Below are 20,129 nucleotides of genomic sequence, written 5' to 3'. Positions count from 1 at the left end.
AAAAAAATAGGTCATCTTTGTGTGTCTGTCACAGTCTGTCAATTATTATTATGTATATATCATCATAATATCATATTTGGCTGTCTCCTGTCTTTTTATGTAGGTACAAGTTGCTAAATTAAAGCAATAAATATATATTAAGGGCAATTAATATTTCATTTAATTAATGTATTTAATATTTATCAATATTTATGTACATATGTATATTTAGTTAAGAGTATCAGACTATCAGTCATCAAATCAACATGCTGATTATTATTTTTTTTATTATTATTATTCAATCGAGTTTTTAGATAATCGATTGTTATTTAAAACGATATATATATAGGTATATACATATTTATTTATTTATCTATTTCTTATATACATAATAATTGCATTTTTATTTATTGAAATATTTAAATTTTTAATTTTTTTACAATTATAGGTATATATTCATATATTTAGGTATATTTAATTTTTTCAAATAATAAAATTTAAATGAACGGCCATTAAATTACTCTATAGTTTCGTCGCTAGCTGTGAAGTTAGCACAGAGTCATTTTGGAGCAGCCAATAAAAAAAAAGTAAATAAAATACCAACCTGATCTGAAACAATCAAACAACTCGTCGGGGGGCAATATATGTACACGTCGGTCGGTCAATCACAATTCACAATCACAATCGTCAGCACCAATAAAACTATATAAAACACACCAAGTTTTGTACTTTTGTTGTGTTAGTATATATTTTTTTTGCTTTTGTCTATTATTATCATTATTATTATTTATCTCAAAACAACAAGTTAAATAATGTCATTATACCTAATTAAATGTTTGTGTTAAATATTAAAAAAAAAAAATTATTTGATTGTTAATTTGCATTGATATAAATAAAATGACCTTGACTATTGGTGATGGTGTAAATGATTGGTGCTAGACTGCTAGTAAATGATTAACATTTGACAATTAAAATAGAGGTATCAATCAATCAGTGAGTAAAATAGGTAAATTTATTATTTAAATAATCATTTCTTTTCATGTTTTTAAATGAATATAATTAGATATATTAAATGATACTGATTGTTGATTGATAGGTATATTAAATTATAGCTAATAGAAAATAATAATAAATAAATATCTTAGTGGTAATATCTCGAGCAGTTTTAAACAGTTTTAAAAGACGTAAAAATATATTTAATATATACAATTGAGTGTGTGTCAAGTGTCAATGTGTGTGGCATGGTGATTGGATGATATGCTGCTGATAACATTAAATGGATTCCGTTGTTTAATCATTTTAACTTGTCAATAGAAGGTAATAATCGTCAAATTTTTAACCTTTTTGACTCGGTATTAATACTAATCTCTTGAGACAGAGTTGATGATAACATATTTTCAAGTATTTAAAGAAAAAAAAAAATTAAATTCAATGACATGAGTTGTGTACTTGTATGTGTTACACTGTTACCACTTACCATACAGCTGATGAGTTTAGTGTGTACATATAGCCATTTTTAATATAATAATATGGCCTTGAATAAACATCCTGTGTATGTAATGTTTACATTTGGTTTTATTTTATTTTTTATTTCATTTTTCATGGAATATTAGGTATATTTTATATTTCAATTTTCAATCAATGACTCACTTTTTTTTATCACAAAAACTATTATTAGGAAATATTGTACCTATATTGTTTGATCAAGATGACTCATAGTCATAGATGATAAATTGATAACCACTTGTGAGTTGTGCCACACACTCAACTTGTTAAAAAGTTAAAAAAATAATACCTAATAATTTTTTTATTACAGAAAATGAATAAATGTTGCAGTTTTTTTATATAATAATAAAAATTGCCTTATATTTTTTAAAATAATAATAATAATAATAATAATGGGTTCCATAGCTCTTGAAGAATGTGAACTCATGCGAGATTCAAAATATCGAACGTAAGTTAATTATTAATTATTTATTATTTATTTACCTATTATTATTTTTAATTTTAATAATTTTTCAATAACAGATATGTTGCAGCTGTTGACAAAGCCTTGAAAAATTTTGAATACACAAGTGAATGGGCTGATTTAATATCAGCACTTGGTAAATTAAATAAAGTATTATTGTCAAATTTAAAATTTCCAGTAATACCTAGAAAAATAATAATATCAAAAAGATTAGCACAATGTATGCATCCAGCATTACCATCAGGTGTACATTTAAAAGCACTTGAAACATATGATGTTATATTTAAATGTATGGGAACAAATAGATTGAGTCATGAATTATTTATATACAGTGCTGGTTTATTTCCATTACTTGGTAATGCTGCAATGAATGTTAGACCATCATTATTAACTGTTTATGAAAATCATTTTGTACCACTTGGTGAACGTTTAACTCCTGGTTTAAGTGGTTTTTTAAGTGGTGTATTACCTGGTCTTGAAGAAGGTTCTGATCATTTTGATCGTACAAATTTATTACTTGAAAAAGTATGTGATGGTGTTGGACCTATTATGTTTTATGCATGTTTATGGGATTGTGTATCATCAAATCCATGTATACGTTTACCAGCATTATCATTTGTTTTAAGTCATTTTAATAAAAAGCTATTAATGAAAAAACAACTGTATATTATGGGTACAAATATTGATAATATGGTTATTGCATTGTGTCGTTGTATACAAGATACTTCAGCTCTTGTACAAAGAAGTGCACTTGATTTATTATTAGCTGGTTTTCCAATTCATGATAGTCAATTTGAACACAATGATATGATTAAATTATTAACATCAGCATTAGCTACAATATTGCGACGTGATATGAGTTTAAATCGTCGTTTATTTAATTGGTTACTTGGCAGTGAAGTTAATACATCAATATTAAAATCATCATCATCATCATCATCGTCAGCTAATGATTTACAACAACATAATGTTACTTTAAAAACAACAACAACAGCAACATATTTTGATACATATTCAAAAATTATGCTTATTGAAGCCATGAGAGAAACATTAAAAATTGTTTGTAATGAAAATCCACTTGATTTAAAACCATACAGAATATTAGTATCATTACTTGATAAATTAGATATTGGTCCAGTTATACTTGATGATATATTGTATGAAGTATTTCGTACATTTTACAATGCATGTTCACAAACAGAGGTACGTTGTTTAAAATCTCATGAAGTTGTTAAATCAGCAAATTTATTATTTTCAACATTACAACCATCCTATATATGGCTACATTGTAGTCAATTGTATAAAAATTCATGCAACATGAAAATAAATAATAATAATAATAATGATAATATTAAATTATTGGATAAAGTTGCAGCAGTTGGTAGTGGAATGCCAAATTTAATGGAAATTTGTATATTAGCTGAATTTTTACTTGATACAGTATCAGTTGATGCATTTATTGATACATCATCTGAACATTTACCAGATTTATTTCATGATATTATTAATACATTGTCATCAAAGTTAAATTTATTTACTCCAATGGAAATAACAAAAAGTCTTGATTTATGCAGTAAAATATTATCAAAAGTACAACCAATTATATCACCATCATCACAAACTATTATTACAAATAATAAAAATGATGAATCATCATTTCATCATAATCATCATAGAAATCATGTTGCAATTAATAATAATAATAATAATAATAATAATGTTAATTTAACAATAATTCCATTGGAAAAAAGTCAATCTGATAGTAAATTAAATAAACAAATTAAAATGATAAATACATTATCTGAAAGTCCAAGTTCAAGTCCAAGTCCTCGAAGACGAGCAAATTCTGGTGGTGCATCTAAAAAAAATGATAAAAAAACTAAAAAAAAATCAAGTAAAAGTGCATCAAAACTCAATGAATTGTGTGAAATTAGTGCTGATGATACAATATCATCATCAAGTAATAATAATAATAATGATGATGATGATGATGAATCATTAAAAGCAAAAAGTATTGATGATTCTGTTGTTAATTATGATGCAACATGTAATATTAAATTTGACATAAATAATTCAAATAATTCATCACCAATAAAAATAAATAATAATAGAACACCATCACCAGCTCAACAAGCACAACATTCAATGTTGGAAAATTGTTTGAGACAATATGAAAATTTTTATGTTAAATTAGTATCTGAAAGAATATTGGAAAATGAAAAAAGTATATCAGAAATGTTTGATGAATTAATAATATGTCCAAAAGAAAATTTAGATGAAAGAACAAAACAATTGGAAGAAATATTAAATTCAACATTAAAAAATAATAATAATTGTGATTGGACATGTAAAGTTGATTTGTCATTTGTTGATAAAAAAAAATATTCAACAAAAATAAAAAATCATAACAATCAACAACCATATAATTATTTTATAAATTCAATTAATCAAAATAATTGGGAAGGAGTATTAAAAATAGCATCAAGTTTATTAGTTGAATTATCAACATTTCCAACATATTGTCAATCTGGTGATGAATATTATAATATTGAAAATAATAATAATAATAATAATAAAAATGACAAATTATTATTATTACCAGATTGGTTACGTGTATTAACAGTATGTTCATGTTGGCTAGGTAAACAACCATCATTACAATTAATAAGTATATCAACATTACTTGATTTAATGGAATTATCAAGTGCTCACAATAATAATAATAATAATAATAATAACAACAACAACTCGTCATCGTGTCAATATCAAAATCAAAATATAGAACAAGGTATTATTACAACAGTTGTCATGATTCCACTTATGAAAAAATGGCATATAACATATTTATCACAATGTACAAATGTATATCAAACTTTGGCATATTCACTTTGGAATCATTTGGGTCAATTACCAGCTTATAAATATCGTTTAAAATGTGTTGAATTATTGCATGAACTTCATCATTCATTGTATTTATATTGTGATGCTGTTGAAGATATTATTGGTATGGCATTAACAACAACAAGTATTGAAATAAAAATTGATGCTTTTCATAGATTTTCAACACTTTGGCATCTTGGTCGTGAAATACAAACAAATCCACGTCTTCGTGGTTGTTCTAGAACATTTGATAAATCATTATTTAAAATGCTTGATAATCTTCAACTTGTTGATAATTCACCACTAAAAATTATTGCCCAATCTTGGTTATTACATTCACTTGTACGTGGTGATATATCACGTATTGTTGATCCAGTATTATCAATGCTTCTTGATCCATCAACTTGTCGTATGAGTGTACTTCATGTTAGTATACAACATAGTAATACTGTATTAACAAAACATGATAATAATATTGAAACAATAAAACATTTAAATAATAATAATAATAATGATAATAATGATAATGATGATGAAGATGATAGTGAGGGTACTGCTAAAATATATGCAATAAGTTCAGTTGATGGTAATGTTATTTATCATGTTAGTGATACAGCTGATGTTAATAATAATAATAATAATAATAATAATAACAAAAATAAAAATAAAAGAAAAAAAAAGAAATTAATTAATCCAGTTAAAGTTAAACGTATATTTGCTGTAACAACATTGGCCAATACACAAAAAGGCAATCAATATGTTACAGAAAAAAATCAATTTATGAAAGAACTTGAGGTACCATCAAGTATATCAGAAAATCGTAATATATCAGTATTTGTTAATCCATTATCAAATACAAATACAAATTCAAGTGATTCATTGACATTTGATGCTGTTGATACTAAAAATAATAGTAGTCTATCTGCTGAATTATTTAAAAATGCCATGAGATTTAAAAAACCTGATAATGATAAAGAAGGTGGTGGTGGTAGTTCAAGTGGTAGTTTTGATGAAAGTTTATTTGAATCAAATAATTCAATATCTGAATCAACAATAACCAACAAAGATTATGAAAATGATAATGATAATTATAATGATGATGATGATGATGATAATGATAAAAATAACAATAACGATGATGATGATGATGGTGATTATTTAAAAAAATCAAATAAAAAAAATTTAGAATCATCAATAGATTCAATATCAAATAGTGAAAATAAATCAATAATAAATAAATCACCATTATCAATATTAAAAAAAGAACCAATTGGAATAATAGCTGGTGGATCAAGAGAAGTTGCTGGTACTCTTTTAAAAGGTAAATATCATAGTACAAATGAATTTTCAAGTTATGATATTAATGAATCAATGATGGGTAATAATTATGATGATGGTATTGGTGTACCAAGTTGGACAATGGGTGATGAAGATTGTGATATAGATTTAAGTACAACAACTGCTGAAGAATATTTTGGTAATAAAAATGGTATGAGTATTGTTGAACAAGTTCTCAATGAAGTTGTTGATAAAGTACATGAAATGTGTCAATATATTGAACCAAAAAAAGAATCAAATAATAAAATACATGATACAAATAATACAAATAATAATAAAAATAAAAAAATAAAAAATTATAGTAGTGGTGGTGGTGGTGGTGTTGGTGTACATAATTTACACTCTCATATGTTACTTTATTGTGGTGTTTATGATTCAACAAGAACACTTTATGCATTGAGAACTTTAAAAAATGAATTAATAACAAATGCAAGAATGTTTTTATTTGCTGCAGCAACAACTGGTATTACAAGTGCAAGTAAAAATTCAACAATTTTAACATTATTAGCAAGACACAGAAAAAGTGTATTGGGAAGAAATTTTTATGGTGATGTTGCTAGTACAAAATTTATTGCAACATATCGTAGTAGTATGTATCTTGAGGTATTAATAACAATATGTTTATATTTAATGAGAAGTTATTATCCAAATTTGGGACAAATGAGATTAACACAAGAAGAAATATCTGGTAATAGACAAGTACAACTTGCCAGTGCTGAATTATTGACATTAATATTTTCTGAGCTAATAACAATTGTACGTGATTCTGGTAAAGGTTTTAGTTGTTACATTATGGATCTTTTAACTAAATGTATAGTACAAAAAATTGCACTTCACTGCCTAGTATCAAGTGTTTTAAATATGAAAAATTTACAAAATGATAATCATCATGTATTTACATTTACTGAAGAAATTATTTTATTTAATGATCCAATTATAGATGAAAATGATTTAAACAAATGTAAATATCGTGCAAGTATACATACCGAAGCATTTCAAATACAATTATTAAGATTAATATTGTCATTGATTATGTTGGAGCATCAGTGTGGATTACAAAATTCTGTTGGTACTGCTACTGCTGCTACTACCAATACTACTAGTAGTAATACTGTTGCTGTTGCTCTTTCTACAGATGACACAGTACCACCACCAACAATAACAACAACATCATCTTCATCATCACAAGCAACAACACCAACAGCAACAGCAGCAACAGCAGCAACAACAACTCAATCATCATCGTCATCTCGTAATAATAATAATTCAAATTCAAATCTTTTTGAAAATTCATTGGAATATATATCTGGCGCATCAATAACCCAACAGCCAATGTTTCTTGCAAGTATATTGAGTGCATTACAATTAAAACATTTAAGGCATCTTCATCAACACTGGACAAATTTGGTAACATCTAGTCTTCCATACATGGGAATATCTCTTACAAAAATTGTAACATCAGTTATTCATCAATTATGTTGTAATATTGAATATCTTGCAGCGTATTATGTCAATGAAAATGATATTTCTGTTGATAATAATACTGTTGATTGTTGTTTACCAGCTGATTATACTGTAACACATTTAGAGGCATTGACATTTCTTCTACAGTATTGTTTACTTGATAGTTCGCAACAAATGAGTTTGAATGGGGGTGGTGGTGGTGGTGGAGGATTTCAAAGTGGTATATCAAGTGTTAATCCAGGACAAATATTTAATAATCTTATTCATGTATTTACACCAACACCAACATTATCAACTGTTGAACTATTAGGAAAAGAAAAAGCATCATCATCGTCATCATCAGCAGTAGCAGCAGGTGCATCATCAGCAGGCACATCATTATCATCAACATCATCATCATCAACAACAACAACAATAATAATGAATGAACAACATTTACATGCAAAGCGTACAGCTCTTAGTCATTTACCAAGAATAATAGCATCATTAACAGCACTTTGGCAAGCTGTATTAGCAACAAAAAAAAATGATGAACAAGCAACATGTGTTGTTGGTAGTCCAAGAGTTGTAAAACATCAATTACTTGAATTATTATCACCAATATCATTTCATCATGGTGTTAATTTTTTAGCAGCAATTGCTGTTGCATGGCATGAAAGACGATCATCATCATCATCATCATCATCATTATTAAATATTAAAAAAGTATTACCAGATGTATCTGCTGATCAACAAGTTATGGTTAATCTTGTTGGTTCAATACGTGTTATACCAATTGATACACTTGTACAAACAGTTAATCAAGTTATTAAAACACCACCACAAACATATGGTGTTAAACAAGATTTTTCTTTGGAAGTATCAATACTTGAATTATTATATGTTTATATGCAATCAAATAGTACACAATCACTTGTTGAATCATGGCAATCATTAATTAGTTTATTAAAAGATGGTTTATCATTAACAGCACCAGCACAATTTTTATTAATTGCAATATTAAATGAATACATACAAAAATGTCCACCAATGCAAGAAAAAAAAGACATAAGAGATTTACAAGATATAACATCAAAACTTGTTGAATCATGTTCACAAATTGCTGGTGCTTGTTTAGAACAAACAACATGGCTAAGAAGAAATTTAGCTGTACGTGAAGATGCATTATTATCAAATGACATGGTTGAAAATAATAGTGGTGGTGGTGGTGATAATAATAGTATCATTAATAATAGTAGTAATAGTAGTAATAGTAGTGGTGGTGGTATGTATCTATCATCATCATCATCAACAACAACGACAACACCACCAAATTCAGTATACAGTGTACAAGCACAAGCAATACTTGCTGAAATATTAGCACCTTTACTTGATGTTAGTTATGGATCACAAGAAAAAGAACGTGTTGTAACATTATTAACAAATGTCATGTATAATGTAACACCATACTTGAAAAATCATACAACTAAAAATATATCATCATTTATAGCTTGTTCACATTTATTAAGTTCATTATCAAGTTATCAATATACAAGAAAATCATGGCGTAAAGATGTACTTGATTTATTACTTGATTCAGCATTTTTTCAAATGACACCAGCATGTTTACCATACTGGAGAACAATTATTGATAATCTCATGACACATGATACAACGACATTTAAAGATTTAATGACTCGTGTGTCAATTGCACAAAGCAGTGGAATTAGTATATTTTCATCAAAAGAACAAGAATATGAACAACGTGCACAATTATTAAAACGATTGGCATTTGTTATATTGTGCAGTGAAACTGATCAGTATCATAAACAAATGCCAGATATACAAGAACGTTTGGCTGATAGTTTAAGATTACCACAAGTTATTCCATCAATTCAAGCACAAGTATTTTTATGTTTTCGAGTGTTGCTTTTACGAATATCACCACAACATGCAACATCACTCTGGCCAGTTATTGTCAGTGAATTGGTTCAAGTTTTTTTACATATTGAACAAGAATTAACAAATGACAGTGAAGAATTCAGGTATTGTTATTATTTAATACTACACATAGTTGTCTGTTGTGCTTTTCTTCTATCATCTAATTGGCCTAACAAAAATGTCATGTACAAGCTAATAATAATTAATAAAAATAATAAATATGATAATTTATTTATTTTATAAACTAACAATCTTTAATGTTATTTTTGTCATGTTTTTTTTTTTTTTTTTTGGCTCTATTTTGGCATCGTGGGAATATATTAATATACATAACGATTAATATGCAACGATGAATTATATGATGTGATTGGTGGTGTTGGTTGGGACAATCAGACGTCAAAACAGGTAAATTTCATTTATATTATAAGAGAGCTTTTGTGTTTTTGTTGTTTTTTTTTTTTCGTTTTTTTGTATTTATAAATAAGTTGTAAATTTAATAATATTATTGTTATTATTATTATTAGCTCGCATATAAAATTATTGTCGGGACTGGATTCATCATGGGCTGTTAATGCAAATAATGGTCTACAAGCACATGGTCATCCTCATTGGCTCCAATTACAAGTTGCTGCTGCAAAATTAATTGATCTTGCACTATTATTACCAGCTCATAAATTACCACAATTTCAAATGTATGTATTTTATTATTATTATTGATATTATACCTAATATATACTTGATAATAATTTACATTTTATATGATTTTAGGTATCGATGGGCATTTGTGGGTAATTCAGTTGTTGGAAAATCTCATAAAAATAATATTTCTTCTGATTTTGTACCTCACATAACAAGAATAGCAAGACTTATGGATAACAAGGTAAAAATTATAATACAATTATTTATTTATTTATTTATTTATTTGATTATCACAATATTCTGGCTTTATACAAATTTTTTTTTGTTCATCATAAACATAATTTTCTTTGCATTGACATCCACTCTGACATGGTGTATAACAATCAACACTATTTATTGCATCACAAGTAAATTGACACAAACAATGAGTCCAACTTGATTTATCATCACAAATATTTGAATTTTCATTATTTGTATATTCAAGTTCATCATAATCATAACCCGGAATTCTATGTTTTGTATAACGATATATTTTTTTCATTATTTTTTCCGATGGTTTTTCATAAATATCAATTATTGACAATGTTTCAATTGATAAATCCTCAGGAATAATATAAAAATCATCTAATCGTTGTGACAATAAATTCTTGTTTATTTTATTATTGTTGTTGGTTATTTTTATTGATACGTCATCAAGATCAAAGTCATCATAATCTGAATCATCAGTGTAGTCTGTAAATATACCTATGTATATTAATTAAACTCAATTATTATAATAATTTATTATAATATTAATACCCACGTGAATATACAGCAGCAATAATAATAATATTATGTGATAATAACAGTAAAATATGATAAAATGAAACAGCAGCAGCAGCCATCATTCAGTCATCAAACTTTTTAAATACAACTGACTGTTGTTGTTGTCAATATTTATTAACTGTAAAATAATAATAATAATTATTGCACACGATTCACAACTAATTACTAGAACAAACAAAAGACTATATTGTCCTATACAAATATTTTTTTACACACAGTAAACTCAACTATTTTTTAAAAATAAAAACATCAAAGTATATCCCCGTGTTTTCATTTAGAATATACAATATACTTGGCATTTAGAGACCCGGAACATATATATTTATAATAATATATAATAATATAATAAGTAAGTATGTGGCGCATCATGTTTTATTTTTAAATTTAAGCCAATAACCCAATGTGTCGTGTTGTCGTAGTGATCGTCGTCTTTATAAATTTCGACAGCCAACAAAAATTATTTTATCTTTAAATAAATAAATAAAATACATTTTAATACTAATTTGTTTCTTTTTTCTCTGATATTTAATTAGTTTGGAGCTCTAACACCAACAGCTGTAAGACCTGGTGAATTAATTCTAACATCAAATAGAATTCGTTCACTTCATGATTTGCATCATTTCTTTTCAACTTTAAATAGTCGATCAAATGGTGTGCCACTGAATTTGACACAATTGGAAACTGTTATTGAGCAAGACTTTCTTGATACAATGCCTGTTGCACCAGCAAGATAATAGCAACTCAATAATCATTTACAACAACAACAACAACAACAACAACAACAAATCAAACGTGTTTTTGTATAATATTTATAAGTTTAGAATTACGATCGCTGGTTACGATTGTTTATTGTTACTTTTTCTTTTCCAATACAGTGCCATTTATGTTTTTTTTTTTTTTTATTGGTGCATTATTATTTTACTTAAAATATATAGACGCTGGTGTACCATAATAATACTATACCTAATAATCTGATCATCGATATCGAAACGAGAATTTTAAATTTTTGTAAATCCATTTTTCTTATATATAAAAATTAAAACGCATATTAATTTCCAATAAACACTGAAAAATATTATTAAATAATTTAATTTAATTTAATTAAACAAGTATTGACAAATAATTTTGTTGCGAGCAAATTAATGACAACTTGTTTATTCAAATTAACTTGGTTGTGAATAAAATAATAATATTCGACAATAACAAATAATAAAATTTGTAATTATTATTATTATTATTATTATCATCACATACAATAATTATTAGTATTAGTATTGGCACTTAAATATTATTATATATTGTATAGATTTATTTTTATTTTTTCTCTTTCATTAAAGGATAATGTATCAAGTTTTTATAAATTAAATTATATTAAAATAAGTCTAAATACTTATACAAAAGAAAATATTATTAAATATTGTATATCATTTATTATAAGTTATTAAAAATAATCAGCAATCACTTTTTTTGTTTTAATTTTTATTATTTAAGGAAATATTATTATTAACATATTGTATATGTATGTATATTTTTGGGCAAATAATAAGGTGATTTTTAAAATAATTTTCATTTGTTGTTTTATTAGTGGAAATAAACCAGCTAAAGTGACATTTGAGCTCTTGGCACGTTTGTTGAACGTCCATACACCAAATCTTTAATCTAGCCAGTAATATGGACCAATATGATATTCACGAATTTTACCAATCTGCAATATAAATTTAAAATCAAAATAAATATATATATTTCAATTTTAAATATAAATAAAATAACAGTTGTGTGTTATGATGATGTTATGTTTGAAAACAGATTTCTTATATTTTACTTGATAAAAATTGTATACTATCTACTTGGGCAATTGAATCAAAATATACTATATATTTTTTTTATTTTTCTTTATCTTCAATAATATATATTTTAAAATACGGTGATTCATATTGTTTTACATCAGGTATTAATGAATTAATGATAATATTGAAACATTTTTTTCGTATCCTTTCATCACTTCATTATTATTATTTTGTTGTTCATTATTTTGATCTTCAATATCACCCTTACAATTGTCGATTGGTGGTGGTGGTGTTCCAGTTTTCTTAAGTTTTAACCTATAACTCATAATAGCAGATATTTTGGAATATATTTCTTTATCAATATCGTTTGGTATATTTCTTGTTTTTATATCATCAACAGTCATTTTTGTTTTTTTTGTTAATTCAAGTAATCTGCGACTTTCTAAACGTTCAGCCTCACGATCAATAACAATTTCATCAATTGGTGCTGGTGTTGGACGTTGAGTAATTATTGAAGATAACTTTTGCTTATCTGATTCTGAAAGTACTCCATTTTTAGTATTATTCTTCATTTGTTTACTCTTCCTTTTGTATTCAGAAATATTACGTTTCAAGGCACATAAAGTCAATACTTTTATTTTTGTATTATTGAGCTGTACGCTAGCAATACCATCTTTACGTGTTATCCTTGATAGTCCAAGTGATTCATCAACAACATCGTCAATTGGTGCAGATGTTGAACCTTGAGCAATTGCTGAACGTCGACGTCCCATTTTACTTTATATTGGAATTTTCTATTATCTAAAAAATAATTTTACTATTAGTACATATACCCATAAATAATTTATGTTGTCAAATTTAATACCTGTTTGATGGTTATGTTTATTAGCAATTTGTAATTGATGAATAATTGTCTGTTATTTTTTCTAAATCACTTTTTAAATGTATTTTAAAAACTTATTTTAGTGCTCTTTAACAACACTAAATACAGATGTTATTATTTGTCTTGTTGTTAATTGCCTTGAAGTATATTTATCAAGTTCAATTATTGATATTTTTATAATTAATTATTCAATGTTTTTGTCGACCTTGTTGTTGCAAAATAAAAACACGTGTCAACCATGTGTGTGTGTCATCCATCTTTAATGCGCCATGTTTTTTTTTTTGGCGCTATAATTCAAAATAAAAAAATTAATAAACGTTAAACAACATATAATATTTATTACAAGTATAAATTTATTTATTTATTCATGTACATGACATTGGAAATATAATAATAATAATAAATATTAGCTTGCAGTAAATTTACAAACAACTGGAAGCATTATTATTATTTTTTTTTTTTCTTAAATACATTTTGTCTACAATCTCTTTTAAATGGCAATAAATAATTTATGTTTTTTTTTTATTATCCACCAAATAAGGAAGCAACACAAAAAACATTATTCATCTCGGATAACGGGTTTTATTAAATTTTGTAAATCATCAAAACCACATGTTTCTAACAATATATTTTCTTTTTTCCATTCTAGATAGTTTGACTCGTTTTCATGAATTCCTGATGATGTTGTAAATTTTTTTTCAATGTTATCAATAGTTGACTTTGAAAATTCAATAATTATTGGTTTTTTATCATTTAAATCATCAAGTATTTCTTCTGATGGTGTTTCAGAATTACTGTCATTTGTTGGTAATTTTTTTGGTAATAGTTTTTTTTTCTTTTTCATTATGTCAGTTGGTTTTTTGACATCTTTGAGATAATTTTTGACTTTATCAATGCATTTATCAACACATAATTTGTTGTAAATCCCATTAACGCAAAAAAAGTAATTTGAAATATCAAAATTTGGACCCCATGCTTCAAGAGGTACTATTTTGATATAACGAATTGGAAAATATATATCATCACAGCCAATTGTGTGTTTTAATTCAAATGATTCTCCTGCATAATCATTTTTTAATGTAGATTCCAATAATTTTGTCCATTGATCATATTCCAATGCTCCATATATTATAAATTTTTTCATTAAACATACATTTTTATTTGGACATTTACCAAATATTATTGACTTGACTATTGATGGATAATCAAGTTTCAATACAATATACTGCAACAAAATAAGCAAAACATAAATAAATATATAAAAATGAAAATAAATAAAAAAATTGTTAACAAAATACCTGTGGATGATTATCATTTTCTGATGACCAACGTGATGACTGATCCAATGGTTTATCAACCAAATCATTTCTGTTTTAAATATAAAAATTTTCATAATATTATTCAAGCACATAAGTATATTATTTATAATACATGATGAAAAATGATGAAAAATGAAATTAAATATACTTACTCTGCAGGTAAACAAGGTGATGAATCACTTGAACGTATGGTCATTTTATAACCCAATGTACAATGACAATCAGACATATCATCAACAGACGCCATATTATGCAATTTTCGTACTACCTTTTTAATAATGTTTTTATTTATTTATTGTAGCTGTTTGCACTATTTTATTTTATCAATAATGACTATTGTACCAATTGTGCTTAAATGTGCTTAAATTTGTGAAATGAATATTGAATATATGACGAGGCTGGCATTGACATTTGACCAGGTTAGGTTTTTTGGTTCGGTTTGTCAAAGTGTCAATGATGAAAAAAATTAAAATATTTTCGTAATCAATCAACAAATAGCAGCAATAAAATATTTTTTTTTCTATCCTTTTCTAATTTATGATTTTAATTCGATTTGTATCACAGTCGACTTGCTGTCAGGTGTGAGGTGTCAAACTGTCAACACATGAACCACATGGATCTGTTTTATAATAATGATAATAAAACTGGCGCGAGAGAGAGAGAGAGAAAAAAATATATATATATCATGGAGGCCTATGCTTTAACATAGGAGATTACCCTCCTTATACACCTCCATGATATATATATAAACAAAATAATCTGATTGGCTGGAGAATGAAGATGGCCAATATTCATTTGAAATTTTCAAAAAGATCTGTACAAAGTATATTTTATTATAATAATAATTATTTTACGTTTTGTTATCGTCGTTAATACTTTGATTAATCATTTTAGTTTGTGTATTTAGCTTTCTGCGTGTATAACCAGTTGGGTAAATACAGGTAAATAAAAGGAATTATTATTATTATTACCTATGAGTACAAGAATATACATAAATATTTTTAAATTTGAATTCATAATATTCTTTACTATTATTATTATTATATTTTTTGTCGTGAAAATGTAAATCGTCCAAAGACCAAAATTTTTCATGAGTATCCATCATAAAGTCAGACGTATTTTTTTTTTTTTTATTTACATTTTTTTGTTTGTTTTTTTTTTTTTTCTCTTAGATAAATGTAGATAAATTCAGATATGTATGTATGTAAGTTGCAGTTTGCACGCAATACGTGCATAATAAATAATTGCGTATTTATTTTTTAAAATATTATTTTTCTTGTCCAAATTTTAACAAATCTATGGTGAATAATAATAATAATTGGAAATTTATGTTTGTTGGAAAAGTAAAACACTTGTAAGTCAAAAAAAAAAAATAAACAATTATATCAGTATAATTATATAATTAATTGTTATAACAATGGTTTATAATATTTACAGTGAAAATAATTGTCAAAGCTAATTGATGCATCATCATCATCATCATCATTGTTTATGTAAAAATGTCATTATTTGCAAAAAATGATGAACGATGCAGTTATAATGAGAGTGCAGGAATTACTACTACTCTTGGAATTGATGAGGCATGTATCAGTATAATAAATAAATACAATTGGCCAATATCACTGTATTCAAAATTTGATAATTGTCATCAGTGTGATTTTATACCATGGACAAATATCAGTAAAAATAGCAACACAATACTTGTCTTGTCAACAAAATATTTACAAAATTTAAACTACAAAGTACTTGATGTTGATGACAATGATGGCATTAATAACAACAGCTCATGTCAAACAGTAACATATAATTTTATTGATCATGGTCATTATGGTTGGAATTTAACAATGGATAATAATTGTTCACAAATAATATATGAAATAGTACAACCAAATAATCCATATTTTCCAATTTTTTTGGCTTTGTTTGTATTATTAACAGCATCAATTATATTCACATCAACAAGCTTTGTACTAAATACTTTAAAAAATATAAAAAAGTTGAAAAGAAATGATGAATTAATGGAAAATGATAATGATGATAATAATTTATTGACACAAGCATCAACATCAACAGCAATAATACAAACATCATCATCATTATCTTTATCATCATCATCGTCATCATCATTATCAAGAACAGATACAAGGACAGGTGTTGCAGCAACAACAACAGCATCAAAAATAACATCAATTAAAATAACAAAATCATCAACAAGACTACAATCAATTGATGCATTTCGTGGTATATCAATATTACTTATGATATTTGTTAACAATGGTGGTGGTAAATATGTTATATTTAATCATTCACCATGGTATGGCCTGACAATTGCTGATTTGGTATTACCATGGTTTTTATGGATAATGGGAATGACAATGGTATTATCATTACGTTCACAATTGAGATTATCAATATCACCAATGAGAATTATTTATAAAGGTTTTAAACGTTCATTGATATTAATAATACTTGGTATTATTGTTAATAGTTTAACAGCAAATCAATCAAATAAACATTCAGAAAGACGCCTTGAAAATTTAAGATTTTTTGGTGTATTACAGCTATGTGGAATAACAAATTTTATATCATTATTAATTGAAATGATTGGCATTAAGATTATTCGTAATTTTCAATATAGAAATAGACTATCATACTTACAAGATATACTTGATGCATGGAAACAATGGTTAATTGTCGTAATAATTATTTCAATAAATTTAACAATACAATATTTATTAATTGTACCAGGTTGTCCAAGTGGTTATTTTGGACCAGGTGGTTATGATAATCATAGTCAATTGATAAATTGTACTGGTGGTGCTGTTGGTTATATTGATAGAAAATTATTATCAAGTCATATTTATAATAAAACAAATAATATTATTTATGGTAAAATTAATAATTATGATCCAGAGGGCTTGATGAATATATTATCATCAATTTTAACTGTACAATTTGGTATACATGCTGGACGTATATTATTTTGTTATTATTTGAATAATATATCAAAAATATTCAGATGGTTTATGTGGTCAATTATTTGTATTATTATTTGTTTGCTATTGTGCAATGGTGATATTTATAATCCAACTGGTATTATACCAATAAGTAAAAATCTAATGACACTGTCATTTATATTGTTAACTTGTAGTTTGGCATTTTTATTATTTTTAATAATATATTATTTGATTGATCATCGTCGTGTATGGAATGGTGCACCATTTATATATTCTGGTAGAAATTCAATATTTATTTATATGGCACATTATTTAACAATGAATTGTTTTCCATGGTCATGGCAAATTTCACCACCATTATCACATGCCAATGTTCTTGCTATGAATATTTGGACAACAATGCTATGGTCAATTGTTGCATATTACATGAATAAAAAAGACATAATAATAACTGTTTAAATTTTTATTATTAATTAATAATTAATGAATAATATTTTTTTATAAATTGTTATTTACTATATGTATAAATAATAAATAAGAAATAAAATTGTCATTTTTATTATTGTCAACTATTGTTTTTTTTTTTTGTTTTTCATATTGATTAATTATATAATCATTAAATGATTATACATCATATAATTACTATTATTATTATACAATGATGATGGTGATGATGATGAAGCAAAACAATTGCATACTAATATTGCAACAAATGAAAATAATATAATTGCTATTATCCATAGATATCCTTTGAGTTTTGGAAATCTTGATGGTAACCATAATATTGTAAAATCCACAGATTTATCTCTTGTATCTAAAAAATAATATTATCATAAATAATCAAGATAATAATTATGAATATATGCATATTATAATTTATAAGTACATACCTATGTATGCTAATCCATAGCCCATATTATCAATTGATCCCATTCTATATGAACATGATGGAATTTGAATTTCATGAATATCACCCATGTCAAATCTCAATTGATATATTGAATTATCATGAGTTTTAAATATACGACTTTTACCAAATTGATCAATTGTCGTATCAATAATTAAATGCATTGCTTTATGTTCATGAGCAGTAAATATTATTTGAGGTGATAATTCTTTAATTACCTAATTATTATAAATTATTTGATTATTTTATTTTATATACCTAATGATAAAAATAAATCTATATATATTATATATACTTGCATTTTTAACAAAATATCCAGGATTAAATAATAATGGTACATGACTAAGAACAACATTTGTCACATTTTGTTCAGCATAATCATTGAGAAAAGCATCTTTTGGTGCATTTGGCATATAATTTATTAATCTATTGACCTGTTTTTTCATTAATATAATAATTAATATTAGCTTAATTAATGAAACTAATGAAATATATTACCTTGAAAAATATAACATTGTCATGAATAATAGTGTCTGGTTGAGAATAAGTAAATTTAAATCTATCATGAATACGTGATGAAACTGAATCCTCTTCTCCACCAATGTCATTGTCACCTGGTAAATATATTTTCTAAATAAAAATAAAATCATTAGTAATAAATAATAATAATAATATTATTTAGTATTGTATTTGAAATAAGCACCATTATGTGATCTGGAGTATAAAATATATTGTCAAAACGATTTTTATATCGTACAAATTGTTGAGTTGTTGCAATGTGTCCCTCATCCATAATATCACCAAGAAATATTATCACATGTGGCTCAGAGTGTTTTAATGCTCTTGCAAATGTTTTTGCCAAATATCTACAATTGAAATTTATTTATATTATTATTATTATTAATTAAAGAAAATAATGAAACAAGGAAAATTACCTATCACTATCCCATATTGCAAATGATGCACCAATATAATTTTCATTATATTCACCAAGTATCTGTGGATCTGCAACGAGTAATACTCTGACACATTCTGTGCATTTTTTAAAATTCCAAGTAGAACTATTTATTTCATAAACTAGATATTCATTATAAATTATTGTTAATCCAAGTATCATTGATACAACAATAAATTTATGCTTTGACCTATTAATTAACATAATATATATTATAATTAAAATTAAATCATTCAAAAAAACATTTATTATTTTTTATACACTTACTTGTTTCTTCCAATCATTTTAATAAAATTAAATATTGTTA

At 25.5% G+C, this 20,129-nt stretch overlaps 5 protein-coding genes across 6 annotated transcripts; 2 read left to right on the top strand and 3 right to left on the bottom strand.

The window, feature by feature from the left end:
- Positions 1 to 453: 453 nt before the first annotated feature.
- Positions 454 to 12,079, top strand: LOC122856032 (protein dopey-1 homolog). 2 transcript variants are annotated; one of them, XM_044157807.1, is made up of 6 exons: positions 454 to 972; positions 1,796 to 1,933; positions 2,008 to 9,654; positions 10,075 to 10,242; positions 10,319 to 10,430; positions 11,548 to 12,079. In XM_044157807.1, the coding sequence occupies exons 2-6, from the start codon at positions 1,878 to 1,880 to the stop codon at positions 11,746 to 11,748; spliced, it is 8,184 nt and encodes a 2,727-aa protein (XP_044013742.1). In that variant the 5' UTR covers positions 454 to 972; positions 1,796 to 1,877; the 3' UTR covers positions 11,749 to 12,079. The 2 variants fall into 2 exon arrangements, with proteins under 2 accessions (XP_044013742.1, XP_044013741.1); XM_044157806.1 differs by having other exon boundaries at positions 454 to 1,296.
- A 457-nt stretch (positions 12,080 to 12,536) lies between these two features.
- LOC122856037 lies at positions 12,537 to 13,907 on the bottom strand. Its single transcript, XM_044157814.1, has 2 exons — positions 13,667 to 13,907; positions 12,537 to 13,602 (listed from the first exon to the last, which is right to left on the bottom strand). Exon 2 carries the CDS (start codon positions 13,572 to 13,574, stop codon positions 12,966 to 12,968), a length of 609 nt encoding a protein of 202 aa, XP_044013749.1. The 5' UTR covers positions 13,575 to 13,602; positions 13,667 to 13,907; the 3' UTR covers positions 12,537 to 12,965.
- Positions 13,908 to 14,019: 112 nt separating this feature from the next.
- On the bottom strand, positions 14,020 to 15,715 carry LOC122856031 (muskelin-like). The gene is made up of 3 exons (XM_044157805.1): positions 15,156 to 15,715; positions 14,983 to 15,052; positions 14,020 to 14,909 (listed from the first exon to the last, which is right to left on the bottom strand). Exons 1-3 carry the CDS (start codon positions 15,248 to 15,250, stop codon positions 14,244 to 14,246), a joined length of 831 nt encoding a protein of 276 aa, XP_044013740.1. The 5' UTR covers positions 15,251 to 15,715; the 3' UTR covers positions 14,020 to 14,243.
- Positions 15,716 to 16,114: 399 nt separating this feature from the next.
- LOC122856029 (heparan-alpha-glucosaminide N-acetyltransferase-like) lies at positions 16,115 to 18,530 on the top strand. The gene is made up of 2 exons (XM_044157802.1): positions 16,115 to 16,357; positions 16,441 to 18,530. The coding sequence occupies exon 2, from the start codon at positions 16,503 to 16,505 to the stop codon at positions 18,417 to 18,419; it is 1,917 nt and encodes a 638-aa protein (XP_044013737.1). The 5' UTR covers positions 16,115 to 16,357; positions 16,441 to 16,502; the 3' UTR covers positions 18,420 to 18,530.
- Positions 18,531 to 18,565: 35 nt separating this feature from the next.
- On the bottom strand, positions 18,566 to 20,026 carry LOC122856030. Its single transcript, XM_044157803.1, has 6 exons — positions 19,803 to 20,026; positions 19,571 to 19,733; positions 19,366 to 19,497; positions 19,167 to 19,301; positions 18,851 to 19,085; positions 18,566 to 18,774 (listed from the first exon to the last, which is right to left on the bottom strand). The coding sequence occupies exons 1-6, from the start codon at positions 20,024 to 20,026 to the stop codon at positions 18,566 to 18,568; spliced, it is 1,098 nt and encodes a 365-aa protein (XP_044013738.1).
- Between the last annotated feature and the right edge of the window lie 103 nt (positions 20,027 to 20,129).

The sequence above is a fragment of the Aphidius gifuensis genome, linkage group LG4 (genome assembly GCF_014905175.1).
Source record: "Aphidius gifuensis isolate YNYX2018 linkage group LG4, ASM1490517v1, whole genome shotgun sequence".
NCBI classification, from domain to species: domain Eukaryota; kingdom Metazoa; phylum Arthropoda; class Insecta; order Hymenoptera; family Braconidae; genus Aphidius; species Aphidius gifuensis.
The sequence above is the reverse complement of the archived record's forward strand: the minus strand, read 5'-3'. Positions and strand labels throughout refer to the sequence as shown.